Here is a 15,297-nt window from a genome sequence, read left to right on the forward strand (position 1 = left end):
TTGTCTAGGAAGTGTACTTTGATAGACCTTGGGGACCAAGTCCAACAATCGACCTCCGAACCGGTACTCACCTTTGAGAAACCACAAAGACCGCCGGCAAGGAAGAGGTATGACTCGGTCAAAGAAACGGATTACGAACCGACAAGAAAGGGATCTATCATTTTACGTCGGAAAAGTCGGGACAGTCATGGCCTGGATCAGGATACTGTGATGATGGAACTGACAGGCTCAAACACGGTAACTGATAATTTCGATCGATGTCGTAGGCTGTGTTTTGTTGGCATGAGAAGAATCCACGCTATAGATCATAGTGTTAACATTATTTTATGGCTAATGCAATTGTTGTCTCCTTCTCAATATGCTTCTGTCCCTCTCAGCTGATCTCGATCTGTGTTGTTTTGTTATGCATGCTGTCATTGCCGGACACACTGTAGTGATGCACTTCAATATCAAAATCACCTCATAGTCACAGCAGTTGTATTGTAATTTTGTCAATCTTTCTCATTTTGGCTTTTAGTGTCAAACGCAATTGTGACACACCAGGGGCTAATCGCGTAAATGGACAGCCTACTGTTTGGTACAATTTACTTCGACTTTAGCCAAGTGCGGCTAGTGTAGTCCCTTGAGGTGGTCAATAAGTGGAATAGATGTCACTGCAACAGGGGATCTTCAATAACGCTCTCGTTGAGGATGAATGAATGCATCAAGCTCGCAGGCTATGAAATCTGTTAAGCCTAATTAACACTCTCGGTTAACTGAAATGTGATGCCAGGGGTAATTATATTGGACTTCTCAATAAATGATGCACGAAATGTTAGCCTGATAATTAAATCTTTTCAGCAGTAATTTACCAAACGATAATGAGGTCTGTTCGTTCTTTACCCATACCAATCTCTTTCTATGAATTTTTCGGCATGAAAATATTATTGGTCAGCCTTTCAGCACTTTCCACTGGGTGAGTGGCATCAATATCAGTATCGATGTGTACAAGCATGGCAATAAGAAAGTGTTTTTTTTATAGTCTGATATCAACAACAGAACGTCGTCATCTACACCTTTCAGTAAAACTCTGATGAGCTGCCCTTTCGGCGCTATTCAACAGAGCATTTGCAAAGGGTATCCATTGATATACATCTGGATGGATTAAGGCTTGTGAGGCAAAGAGACATACTTAGAGTCTCTTGCCAACAGTGGGGATCGAACCTGGGACCTCATGAGAGCTAGTCAGAGACTAAAGCCACTGCACTTCTGCAGCTCCTTTACAGGACAGGACGCCTGTGGACCAAAACAGATTTGTTGTGCAGACAGACTGTTGAAATAGTTCGTGCAAAATCGCTTGCGTGGAAATTGTTACACACTTACATTTTGTGTAATCCTTAGATTGCTGTGAGACAGGAAAAACCATGAAAAATGTATTCGAAGACATAAAAAAACCCAAACAAATGTGTCCAGGACATGTTAATGCTTTTAGAGGACAACGTACGATAAATCAAGTTTAACTAATATTGAGTTGTGAGAGGATTCCGGATCATTCTAAATGATTGATCTGCTCAGTAGGCGCTAACTGTCATGCATACTAAGTTGCCATGGACAATGATTTTTTGTTTTTCTGTCGAAATGAGTAATTCTATAAGCATCGCTAGCCTGAGTTAGCGTGAGAGATTGTTGACGTACTTGATACTTGCATTTATCCAGCAGTGCAAGGCAGGGTTCCTGTTTTGTTGTATTTTTCATAAATACAGTTATTAGACATGTTCTTTCAGCTACAGAAAGGTGTTCTCCATTTGAAGATTTCACCCATCATTTGATTAAAATTTACAGGACAAAACCTTAATCGATGTTTTCGTGATGATTATGGCAACTAGTTTAAGAGATATGAGCATTTGAAATTGCATTTTTGTCCCAAAAGTTACCCTAGTGTAGGGCGAACAACAGTATTACACTTGTGTGGCCATTTTCACAGATTATTTTCCATTTGGCTACCAGCAGAAGGCCAGGAGCCCTGGATGATGATGTGATGTGATAGTTCTCAGTGATACTATGAGATGTCTCTACTGGTATCAAAATTGTTTGAGGCTGGATTTTGCTTGAGCCACTTGTTTTGTTAACTTTGACATTCCACTCATTATGTCCTAGGGAGTATTAATGGAAAAGCAATTAGCTATAATTACCAATTGCAATGAGAAAAGGATAAGCGGACTGGTCATAGGAGGACGATTTTGGAATAGTATGGCAGTTAACTTTGAATTTATTGTATTTGAAATAAGCTGCACTGGATGATATATTTACAAAATCTTACTACCTCTTATCATTCAGATATAGATCATGTCAAGCAATCACAGGCAAATGATCTTCTTTTTCGTCTTACGTGCTCTAATGATAATTGGCACCTAATGGTAGTGGCACGTAAAAACGCTCATCCCGCCTTGGAGGAGGAATACTCCCTTGAGAATAACATCTCCAATTGCAGAGTGAGAGTCAAAGAAGCAGCAGAAGAAGTAACCACTGTGTACAGCTGAGACCAACACCACAAGGCTTTGGTATTGGCATTCATCGAATCAGCGGGAAGTGCTGAGGCGGGAAATTGATGGTGGGTTGTGCGATGCATATTGAATGACAGTTTTATAACAATGTTAGCGCGGGTGAGGTTACCTATGGATGGTGTCAGATAGTAGAGCCGGGAACCATGAGGTTGAGTTTCGTGTTGCCCTTAAGGATTTTAAATGTATCCAGCATTTCAAATACCCAAGGGTGTTTCTTTGCAAATGAATTTCACGTAATTATCGGGAAAACATGGTCTCTCCTTTGGGAAATCTTAAGATTTGTGGAAGGATGCAGGCAGTGGGTACTTTCACTAAATCACCTACGCAAAGAATGTTATCAGTTATCTTCATGGGAAATCTGAAATCAGCTACTGCGAGAAGTTGGATAAATTCTCAGTACCACCTCACAGATAGGAGGGTGATGAGATGAAGTTGTTTATGGCAGAGAGAAACTGATATGTTTTCATTGCAACCACAGTGTAGAGTTGGTCTCGAAATTGGAACAGGACCATAAGTGGTGTGAACTAAAATGTAGCGAACTGCAATATTCTGTAGCAAAGCAACCGCAAGCCTTTTAGGAATCAAGCTACATTCCCTTATTTTTTATTGAATTTAGCAATGTTGGGCAGAGTTCCAGCAGACCTTTTATGAGTATTAGCTCCAGACGATTTCACATCATCGACCACGTTAGGTATTGATGACCCATCTGCAGGGAAATCGTCCGTGATCCAAAGGGCTATGCGTGTTGCATTATTCAGGGAGGCTGGGTTTCGGTCACATGAAATTGGAATATAGAATATTAGATGATCCAGTGCATTATGGGCAAAAACGGCTTTAGAATTGGTAACCAACTGCTGGGAGAAGCAAATATCATGTGAACTGGTAACCAGCTAGAAGAGGCATACAGCTTGAGAACTGATAACCAGCTCGAAGAGGCATACAGCTTGAGAACTGATAACCAGCTAGAAGAGGCATACAGCTTGAGAACTGATAACCAGCTCGATGAGGAAAAACAGTTGAGAACTGATAACCAGCTTGAAGAGGAAAAACAGATGAGAACTGATAACCAGCTAGAAGAGGCATACAGCTGGAGAACTGATAACCAACTAAAGAGAGGCAAATCCTTTGAAAAGGTCTGTACATGTAGTGGGAGTGCCCTATCATCAAAATTTCTCTACTTAACTCCTGAGCTCAACACCAAGATACTAGGGCCCTTATTTCTCAAGGCAATGAGAGAAAATGTGACTCGCTCTACCAAAACTAGGCGCTTGTCGCATCTGAACTTGACAGGTTGATACGGACTTGTTGTTCATTTCCCTATTGTAGACCTTTTGTGAAATCTATTACAAACTGATTTGGTTACATTCCACAAAAGGTCTACAATAGGGAAATGAACAACAAGTCCGTATCAACCTGTCAAGTTCAGATGCGACAAGCGCCTAGTTTTGGTAGAGCGGGTCACAAATATGAGATTTTGATCTGAGGATGAGGTGGCGTTTTGTTGATGGATATTACATTTCCTGTTGAGAAAAAGCGTTGGTCTTTAATGTCTGGTATACCTAGAAACATCAATACAAAACAATCAACTCGACTTTACGTCGTCAACGAGAGAAAAATCACCTCGTTCCGAATCAAAATCTGAACGTCTCAATTGGCTTGATGGCTACTTCTAGAGCAATAATGATGTTGCCATGATTGTTGGGATGGTTACAAATCACTAGCGGGTGAAAGGAGCAAAGATATAGGTGACGTTATAACTGATTGATGCCCGACACAACTACCTGATGAGACTACCTAAGGATGATCCTTTGATCTCTGCGTGTTGCTTGCATTTCATATGGAGATTGACCCATTGTGGACCACAAGAGGAGGAAGATTGGATCTTGTGATCTCACGGTGGGTATCGGTTTACCTTTGCAACACAATAGAAACAAAGCTTCCTATGACAGTGTTGGAGAGGCCTTATGGAATATAAATAAGGAATGCCAGCCTTAGCCCCTCAAAATGTACTATTAAGTTTGCCTGTTTCTTTTTTGTCGTCATTTCCTCTCTATGTAAGCACAAGGCAAACCGATACTTTTCCCCACCGTGGATCTGATGTTGACAAAACATTTGGCTAAATTAGGCGTTAGATAAAACCATCAAACCAATTCCCCAGAGCCAATATTGAAGACAACAGATCATAGTTGTTCTAGCTCTATCACATGTCATCGCTTTTAACATGTTTAATGTAACATGACCTCCTTGTTTGCTGCTTAGTCAGCTGAGCGACAGGCTAATGGGCCTCTTGTCTAAGAAGTCATTTTGAAAAGAAATGGTCTTATTTCATCTTGTATGGTAGGCTCATCACTTTGATTACTCTATAGTTGCAAACCAGGCCTTTGCAAGTTGCTTCATTCCATGCTAACATCAGCAACCTGTTTCTCCTGCTGGTTTGCAGCCCGAGTTTTCTCATTTGATCTGTAATGTAACCTCTCTTGACACCAATGTCTGAGACATGTGTCTCCTCCCGGTTCACAGACAGGCTGTCAATTGGTATGCGGAGCAGTCCGTCGCACACTTGTAATAAATGGCTTGTCGTCCGTCGGCAAATCCGTGACGATATATTGAACAGCATATATCTGTTTGAGCTGCCACGGCTGGTACTTTTCGTAATGTTAATAGGATATTGTCGATTTCATCTTTCTTCTCGTAGTGGAACTTTTAGACTATTGACTACTCGTGGATCAATCAGTTTGGAGACGTAATTGTGATCAATGTTTAACTTATTCTATTGATTGGTTGTTCAGCAGATTTCAGAGATTCAGTCTGGCTATTTTGACAGGATGTGTGAAGAATTCAAAGGCTTTTTTAAGCGATCCATATTTGACATCGATTTGGCCACACTCCCATTAAAAGAAATCGGCAGGGGTGCATTTAGCAGGGGGACAGAGTCTACTGCATCTCCCAAAACATGTTTTCATGCAGATTTTGTATAGTAAGGAACGTTCTCCATCCCCCACCCCCCTACAAAGCCTATTGCCCCCAGCTGGCCAAGGACCAATATTTTCAATACAGCCCTCCCTGTTCTACATACATAGCTATACTGCATGGTAATGGTCCAGATACCAGATACTGGAACCTAATCAACGATGCTACTGATTTTCTGCTGATATGAAGTAATCTTTCCTATTCTAATTGCAAGAAAAAATTTGAAATTTTTCTTCAGATAAAGGAAATATGCTGGATGATTAGTGCTAAAGATTGCAAGTTCGCCTCGATCTTCCAATCAAAATTTTAAAAATGTTCGTTGATGTTTGTATATACATGTATTCATAATCAACTTTGGCAATTCATATGCTTGTTTATGATACAGCTGTCTATCACCTATCTATAGCTTCAATTACCAGCTGTCATTACCATAATTGAAGGATTCAGGAGATGTGATTGGTAATCCGTTCTTGAAAACTTGGTTGGCCAATGAATATTGTAATTTGTATGTATTTGTTGATATCCCTTTAATTAAAGCTTGGAGACGACGGTATGTTTCTGGTCACAGTGGGATTCCATCTGAATTTTGGAAAGAAGCATTCTAGTAGAGATATGGTCAACAAAGATTCCTACTTCTTCTTCTTTTGCTTTCGGAATTTTCGAGATGCATGCTAGACAGTCATTCCGAGCAAATATATCTTTTTCTCTGGTCATTTGTCATTGGTCATTGGTCTCCCCGTTGAATCAACAACAACAATCCCCTTTGTGGGTTTTCCCTCCGAGTCAAGGCTATAACCACCTGTACTTGCAAATCCAACCTCAGATCAGAAGCTATACCTCTACCTCGGTTCTAATCCAAGAAAGACAACATCATCTTACCGTCAGGTCAGGCACTTGTGAAAACGGCGTACCCCGGCCCAACAGAGAGTGGTTTGACGTTATAGATCATGTTGAGATGTCATGCAATGAAAATGGCAGCCTCCATTGACCAGTGATGGTTTATGGCAAGAATGGCCAGCCAAACATACATGGGCCATCGCAAACTTGCGCAGCATGATCCTGTTTCTGTTGACATTTTGCCTGGTGAAAATCCCAACTGCTTCTCTATCAAATTTTCCATTTGAATAACATACAGGTTTCAAGTTCCTCCTAGCCGTCATCAGATTTCATATTTGTTGATTATTATATTGTTCGGAATGATATTATTCTGAAATTGGATATGTTCAGGGATTTCAGCTCATTGCCTGTTTTTGTTTCACCAACAACAATTGCGTTGTTTGCCGTGAACAATTATACCGAATTGCTCGTGTTAACAATGTAATACCCCTTGGTACAGTAATTGCCATCATCAAATTCCACAGAAAATGGAAAATATTTAAAAAAACCAACGAGTCATCAGAATTATTTGAACCACATTCTGAAATTTGCAAAATGAAAGGCTATTTGTTATCATAGTCAGAAAAACAGCTCAGAGCTAGCTCTGTGCAGTAACCATTCATTCTCAAAGATTGGTAATTTCACAATCCACCAATTTTCACTTCAGCCATGAGAAATTCATGTCATGATTTAAGATGATACCACTGCTAACTTGCCATTATTAACTGCTGTATTGTTTTTCAACTAATCATGCGAAAATCAATGAAATTGATATCTGCAGTTCTGCTGAGAGTGGGTTGAGCATTATGTTGATTTGTTTGCAGTCTTTCATAAGCTTGGAGCATATTAGAATCGCTCGATGTTATCTATGCAGTCCGGGAAGCTCCTTTATTAGAAATGCCTTAAATTACCAATAATCACCCATTGCCAATGCAGCCAAATAAAAGATGCTGTAAAAGAAGTCCAATAACAAAATTCGGACAGTTGGCTCGGGATGAATTATTGGCTATTATGTGGGACCAGCTGAAAACAACTATGTTTGCAGAACACGTAGGGGTAGCCAGAGGGAGTCGGGGTTGAGTATGACACTTTTTTGGTGGAAAAATCATTGGACTTGACTAAAAAGAGCACTTGAGCTGCAATTCATTTTCAAAATTGACCATGAATCACAGGCCCTTTTTTCTGGAAAATGACTCCCTGTTAGGAAATTCTCGCTCCGCCTGTGGAGCAAATTCTGATTGTTGAAGACAAACAAGAAGTAGTCTAAACTTCCCAGCTTTGTGGTCGGGGTATGTGTCCATTGGCCAGTGTTCCTCTCTATGATTCTTCATCTCTATTCTTCATCAGGGAGCAGGTCTAGCACAAGAGCTGGAGTCTGAATTCAAAATGGCTGAAGACTAATAATCGACTTTGGTAAACATACAATAGTCTCCACATAGCCTAACCTTGAATAGCTATGAAATCAATGTTTCTAATGGCAATAACAGAAATGATATAAAGCTGACAATAATGGAAGGAATCTCAACTTAGTTACCATTCGCCTGTTCTGTTAGTCGTTAAGGTAAGTCGCCTTGTTATGGTGATATCTCGCGCATTATGGAAATAGCCCTTCCTGTTTATGGCAACATTAAATGGAGACATGTCCAAATGGACATGAATGCAAATCAACAACTCGTGTCAGTATAGCAACCTGTTGCAAGCACTTGGGTATGTTGATGTTATTTCGTAATCAGCCATGGAGAGTGAAATAATCGAATCAGATAATCAAATCAAACAGGAGTTGGTTCAAATGGTAACCGGAAAAACGCCGACCGACCGACCGACCGACCGACCTACTTGCCGACTCTGACAACCTCACTTACGGCATCCCATTCGCGCCTCATAGCCCGGTAACCGGAAAAACGCCGACCGACCGACCGATCGACCGACTGACCTGCCAACCTACCGTCATAGTGCAGTATCCCTTTCGCTTCTCTATAGCACATGTATCTGTGTAGTGCCCAGCGCAATGGACGTGATGGAGTCCGACGTGTCTGACAGCAGCATCTCCAGTCAATTATACCGGGAAAACGAGCCCAAGCGGTAAGGAACTGATAACGATAGTCTCTAAAGATATGCTTTGTCTACATGGTCGGTGGATATAAAAACATGATTTGGGCCTAATCTATGCACTGTAGTTTTTCTACTCGAGTGTCTCGACCGATGCAATGCATGAACTGCAACGCGCAACATGCATTTGTTGTCATTTGACCAGCGCACGTGCGCTTGTTTACAATTTCATTTCACGTGACCTGCTATCGTGGATTGGATATATCACATTGACTTATGAGACCTGTGACTCAACTACGAAACTCCTTGGGTTGGTAGGTCGGAAGGTTGGTCGGTCAGTCGGTCGGTCGGTCGGTCGGTCGGTCGGCGTTTTTCCGGTTACCGGTTCAAATAGTAGAATTACTTCGAATATGTTGATAAACTTGTTTAAGTCCATACTGGTATACCAGTCATAACAGCTAGCTATAGTTTCCAGTCCATTGTTGATGTGCCCACTTCCAAGTTTTTTGCCCTAGGCCTTCAGAGCAATAATACTAACTGTTACCATGGATATCATTACTAAAGGTTCGAATGTAGCATTATTAAGAGATTGGGTGAAGCGTTTTTACAGTGTGACTAGGCGGTGTTTGATAGCTGGTTTCAAATTTCATTTGGTTCGATCAGAATTGGGAGCGAAAGGTCACTTAAATAGAGTTGGAAAAATACTTGTCAGAATCATTGGCTATTTTGGTACCATGGAAGGAAAAACTTACTGTGACGAGATTAGAGCCAACACTTTCAAAATAGATTTTCTGTCTCCAGGCATCAGTTTGCTGAGTATGGATTACTTACATGACCCTGGGTTGAAATATTGTCAACAGGAGTTGAGTTGTATTATCGTTTGTCTTTGGGAAAGCAGCAGCTGTAAGGATGCTAGTTGTTATGGCTATGTTTGGAGTAACTTGCTGTTACGATTTAGACCCAGCGCTTTCGAAACAGATTGTCACGTCTCCAATCATGAGTTGGCCAACTATGGATTTCTTACTTGACAACGCTGGGTTTAAATCTTGTCAGCGAGAATTGAGCTGAATTGTCATTCTTCTTGAGGAAGCAGCTGCTATCGGTCTCTAGAGACGACTGCGAAGGAAAAACTTTGCTGTGAAGATTTGCATGGCTTACAAAATAGATTTTCACGTCTCCAGGCATCATCAGTCATTTCAGTGTGGATTTCTTACTCTGAGTCTCAGCTTATTTTCACTACAGGAAAATCAGTACTTGCGTCTGTCTTGGAGAAAGCAATTGGTGTTTGGGCTTCAGTGGTTATTCCTGTTTACCAACTCACGCAAGAGTTGTTGACAATTTTAGATTAATCCTCATCGGATTGTGGAACAAAGGAGTGGACCATTGGCTTTGCCTCTCGTTTGTGGATGTACCACATGATCGAATGATATACTCTGTTGTTCTTGTTCTGCGGACTTGGATGGTATAGGTGTCATTTTGGCTTGCAGGATTTGCTTGGCCATGATCACCAGTGCCGCTTCTTAAAGATCAAACTAACAATATTGGGTGCTTGACCAGCATCTCTGATGCTATACATTTATGTCTGATGTAGCTTATCCCAGGATTGACTTGTTGTATATTCTGAAGTTGGGATCATTGTTGACTGTTGTTGTCGTATCTGGATGGATCATGAATTATTACAACATGGAATGTCTCCATCTTTCATCTTTCTACTTTAAAACATTGATTCAGTTTCTTCTTTAACTGGAAGGTTCTATTTCTGCATGTTCAAGTTTGAATTGGTGATATCAATCCTGATATTATTCTTGATATATTGATCTGCAAGGACATAATGGCAATCATGATGGAACACTGATGTCTACAAAAAGAAGTTTTCTCTTTGTGGGCAATGACACACGGCCTGTCGGCAGACCAAAGGCAGATGTTTGGAACGTTGCATCTTGATCACATTCGACCACCGGAGTGTAAACAAGCAATTTCGATTGCTGCGCCCTGCAATTTAAATCACACGTGATGGTAATTCTTCATTTGCACTGGTCATCACAGGTTGCAGTGACCGGCATTCAATACCAATCCCGGGGACTACCGGTTTTACCCAGAGACAGGCGATCCATTCATGTCACCCACAGCAGTGATTATATACGCAGGATAGCTGTGATTAGAATTGCTCGCTTGCAGTGCACTTAAGAAAAGCATTGCTATTTTAATTCGATCGATCAAACCTTTGGTTGTGTCTGGGTAAGCCTGTAGCATAAGAGCATAAATTCAAAATGATATAGGATTCTGCTTGAGAATTCGGTTCTATGGGATTTTTTCCATTTTTTTATCTATTGGATTTCCCGTTGTTCAAGTCGAGAAATACTATGGCTTATTTCACCCACTGGATCTGAAAGAATTGGAAATCTGGAACTGCGTCGATATATTGATATTTCCGTCAGGGTACTAAAGTAACTGTATATGTACTGAGTAGTTTGAAAAGTTGGCCCTTAGTATTGGATTATCTGTGTAGTATGGATCGAATTGTCGATTAGTTCGAGGCCTGGAGGGGGATGTGCACCATGAACAGAATCTGTGCTCTCCAAATCGCTGGATGTCTAATCATGCTTTCGAGAGTCGGGAGTTTCAATGCAGGACCGTTCCGGAGTTATTACATCATGTAAATTCTAATTGCGACTTTGGAATTATGCAGTTCATTTAAGATATTTCACGAAGACACCAAGTATTTTTTTTAGAGCTTTAACAAGGTGCCATGATGGTGACAGTGTTGAAAATATCAATTTCTAGTAAAAGGATACGTTGTAGGTGTTTAGACTAAAAGCGATTATAAAGATGGATAACCCAGCTTTCCAGGAAGATCCAGGGGATCCGGCTGATGATGATCGACTTGAGGTTTGTATCCAAGTTCAATTCAAATATTCTTATACATAAAAATTGCTCTTAATAAACCATTAAAATTGAAGGCCCCACCTTTCCCATTTTGAAAAATATGCATCTATTGGCATTTTGAAATGCTTTTATTGGTTATTCGATTTCAACTGGGGATGGAGTGTGAGAATTGAACAGCTAAGTTGGTGAAATCATTGATGGCATTTTCTCCCATATTACTGGACCAGTCAATCAGTTTTTTACTGATGGTCGTTAGAGATGAGTACGGTATTGAGGTCTTACTTGATGTGGGTACAAATAATTGTCACTGCCCCTGCATTTGTCCCATGATTGGTTTGGTTCATTGTATGGACCTATACCAATCCCTATGACCTAGTGGTTAAGGCATCCACCTTGTGAACAGAAGGACAAAGGTTCGAGGCCTGCGGGCAGCTCCTTCCGATGCAGCAGGTAGAATATAGGGTACAGACTGCCTCTTCTCACCTGGCATTTGAGTTAAGAGTTTAGAGGTTAAAAGCATCTGATGAGCCAATTCTGGCTGGCCCTTTCAGTAGAGGAGACACTAGCAGTAATTATTACCTTTGATAATCGCTACAGGCCTCTAAGCAAACTAAGCCCCCATTCTCTCTGTAGCATGTTCATTAATCAATATTGAATGATAATCAATCCACTTTGTGCAGTATCAGTGCAGAGCAACTCAATCGATTTTACAAATGCAGTCAGTAAATTTAGAGATAGTGCGCTTGGCTGCTCAGATTAAGAGCTGGTTGCAAACCTAAGTGTTTATATATCGAGTTTCATGATGCGTAAATGAATGCGAAAGTGAATTTAGGAATTTCTGCGACTACACATTGATTTCCCTTTGGGCGGCTGTCAATATCCAAAGTATGAAAAGTTAAAGTTCTGCATACTGTAGCACTTTTCCAGGTCAGTCCTTCTCAAAGCACTTCAACATCTGGAGTGCTTCCGAGGATGTTGTACACTATCAGAAAAGTACAAATTAGATGGCCGAAAAAGACACTCTGTCTAGACATGAAATGTTACATTCTCATCAGGCTGCATGCCAGACCATACTTATCGATCAATCATATCCCGCTTCTGTCCAAACCGGATCTTGCGGGCTTGATCTTTTCTTTGGCTTGCCCCAGAACATGTTCTTTCCCGTCGGGAACTAATTCCCATTAGCTCGTTAAGCCCATAATCGATATAATCCATTTATTGGTCATCAAACTCTCAATGCCGCACGCCAGGCTAATTTTTTATCGCCCACTTACTTTTAGAAGACGTTCTGATTATGGATCTGTCTAAACGTCTGTCAGGTCACAGGGACTGTTGGCACAGTAGTAGACGACATTTTCTCATCGAAACGGTAACGGTATTTTTCGGGTCGGCGTCATAGACCAAGGTGACTTCTGGGATTTTGGGATATACACCCATATTTGTATTGCGGTTTGTTAAAATTGCACTTCAGTTGAGGGGCTTTTTTACAAAAGTACGTCGGCATGGTTACCCCTTTTCTCCCCTCTCTAGTATCACTCAAACTGAGTTCGCGTTTCTTTGGCAGACCATAAAGTTCACAGTATATCGGCAGGGTTGTAGTCTATGAATAGTTTTCTTCAGATACTGAGGGTTGAGTGACATAATCAATATAATCCATTCGATGGTCATCTATTCTTTCGGACGCATGCCAAGCCACTTTTTGTATCGCGCTCGCATTGTAAAGACAATCTATATATAGATCTGTCTGTTGCTATGTCGGGTCAAAAGCGCTGAACTTTAGGCAGGGAGGATGACATTTTCACATGAAAACCTCTCATTACTTCCCTGAACATGATTTGTCATAGTTCTGATTCTATCGATCAGTTATTTATAAAAAGTAAAATATCAAGGGTTGGGTTACAGTCTGCCCTCTGCACATTCTTTTGCTCACGTCTCAACATCTTTGGAAGTGTCCATTAATTGGTTATGGATTATTCAATAAAGTTCTTACTCTTTCGGAATCATACAGACATGACAGACAGTAAAGCACCTCGCAAATTAGTGATTTTTGTTGCGGTGATCAGCGATAGTTATCACATGCCTAAGTTCACTTGTACTGGTACCTATGGGAAGAATCTGTTGTCACTCTGACCTATGACAAATGTCAAGTCTATTACCATCAATGTTCAGTTTTGTCAACAGATAATCATTTTTCCATGCTCATCACAGTAATAATTATGTCAGATTGCGGTGATAAAAATCTCTTGTTAGGTGGATCTACAATGCTAAAGCAAATTGTTTAGTATCATCAGTCAAATGATGAACTAACTAGCTATCGCCCAAAGCTTATCCTGCGCTAACCTTGATCTACCCAAGTTTGTTTACGGTATTTATCATTTTGCCACACCCATATAGTCTTGATGTATCATCAAGTCTGTTTAATCAGGTCCTTTGAAGTAAAGACAGAGGCAAATTTGCAAAAGATGAGCAATGCAATGTTTGCAAAGGTCATATTGTGGTTGTCTGAGTATTTTGTACATTTGACTCGGGTTGTTGACTATTGACCATGTACTCAGCTCTTCCTGTTCTAGTTTCCAGCAGTAGCTATAGGTCACTTTACTGCAAGCAACCGGCCACTTCCATGAATAAGGGTGGTGTTTTTTGGGAATGCCGGGGTGGATAAAAAATCGCTGGAAATATTTGGGGTTGACACAGGAATTGGGTTGAACAATGAATTGCCCTGGGATTTTGCTGAATTGGTTATTGGGACTTTGGACAGGGCTTTTTTACAATGGGTTTTGGAACGGGTACACTCTTTCCCCCTCCCCTACAGCTAAGAAAATAACCAAATCAAACATGCCTGGGACCATGAGGACATTTCTCCACCCACAAGTATTATTTGAATCAGTCAGCCAGCTTTTATTGTTTTATTCCGAGCCCAGCAAACACACTTCTTTCCCTGCGTTCTTCTTTCTTTGTGTTTACTCAGCACTTGGAGGTGATATTCTCCAGGGAGTATTCCTCCTTGAGCATGGGATGAGCACTTGTGCCTGCCAATATGATTGGCACCAGTTGGGTTTATTGGCCTAGAGATTCCGCCTTCAACTACAAGTAGAGTCCACTCTGCAAGTTTCTAACTTGATGGGGGTCCTTTACTTGCCCTTCTCACAAAATTACCAGGTAGGCACAGGGACTCAAAAACAAAACAGTGAGGATGTTTCCGAAAGTCAAAACCCAGGACCTTCTAAAGATGACCCAGCACTCTAACCACTATGCCATTGATCTCCCTCGGAGATCAACAAGGTCAATGCAGACATATTTATCTACCCGTCAAAAACTGATATCATAACGACTCTGTAACATTTCTCAATCTGCGATGAAATCATCGACTTGCACTCAATCATTGATATTTCGAATATTGACTGATTGGCGATCTATAGTGATTAGGTGTGTCTGTATTTAGGTAGTCTGGGAGTCATGCAATGTTCCAGCGATGTTGCATTGTGTCAGCTCGTTCAACCAAATTGACTCCGATATTTTTGCGTAACTTAGTCATCAAGGGAGGATACCATTTAACTTATTCCGAAACTGAAATGAAACCTACCAACCCAGTGTTTACGTGGAGTTATTTCACTTTAGCACATTAGGATGTTTGTTCCTGGCATTCGTTCTTGATTCTTAAGTGATGCAACTTAAAATCACTGCTGATTTCCCTAAGACAAATCCATGGGAGTGAACATTTGGATAAATTTTATACAGAGCTTGGAACACTTCTCGATTATAAATTAAGATTATATTTGTAACTTGGATTATAAATCTGGATACATCATCTAATTGGTCAGTTGCTGGTGAATGAATGAATAGTTGACAGTGTTGATGAGATGCTTAACCTCATGGATTTCTGGGATCCTAAGAAGGATACAAATAAGGTAGGGGTGGTGCTCAGGGTTCAAAGGGTTAAATTCTAATAAAATCAAATTACAGCCAATATGCA

General features: G+C 40.7%; 1 protein-coding gene across 3 annotated transcripts in view; it reads left to right on the forward strand.

The window, feature by feature from the left end:
- Positions 1 to 15,297, forward strand: part of LOC135496128 (H(+)/Cl(-) exchange transporter 7-like) — a 40,852-nt gene that overhangs the window by 12,344 nt on the left and 13,211 nt on the right. For 2 of the 3 annotated variants that reach the window (XM_064785268.1, XM_064785269.1), the window contains exon 1: positions 10,704 to 11,327. The exons of the other annotated variant lie outside the window; for it this stretch is intronic. In XM_064785268.1, coding sequence (XP_064641338.1) covers positions 11,268 to 11,327 — 60 coding nt within the window. In that variant the 5' untranslated portion in view covers positions 10,704 to 11,267. Of the gene's footprint in view, positions 1 to 10,703; positions 11,328 to 15,297 lie in introns of those variants that run through there. 3 annotated transcript variants of the gene reach the window in all.

Source organism: Lineus longissimus, chromosome 11, assembly GCF_910592395.1.
Source record: "Lineus longissimus chromosome 11, tnLinLong1.2, whole genome shotgun sequence".
NCBI lineage: Eukaryota > Metazoa > Nemertea > Pilidiophora > Heteronemertea > Lineidae > Lineus > Lineus longissimus.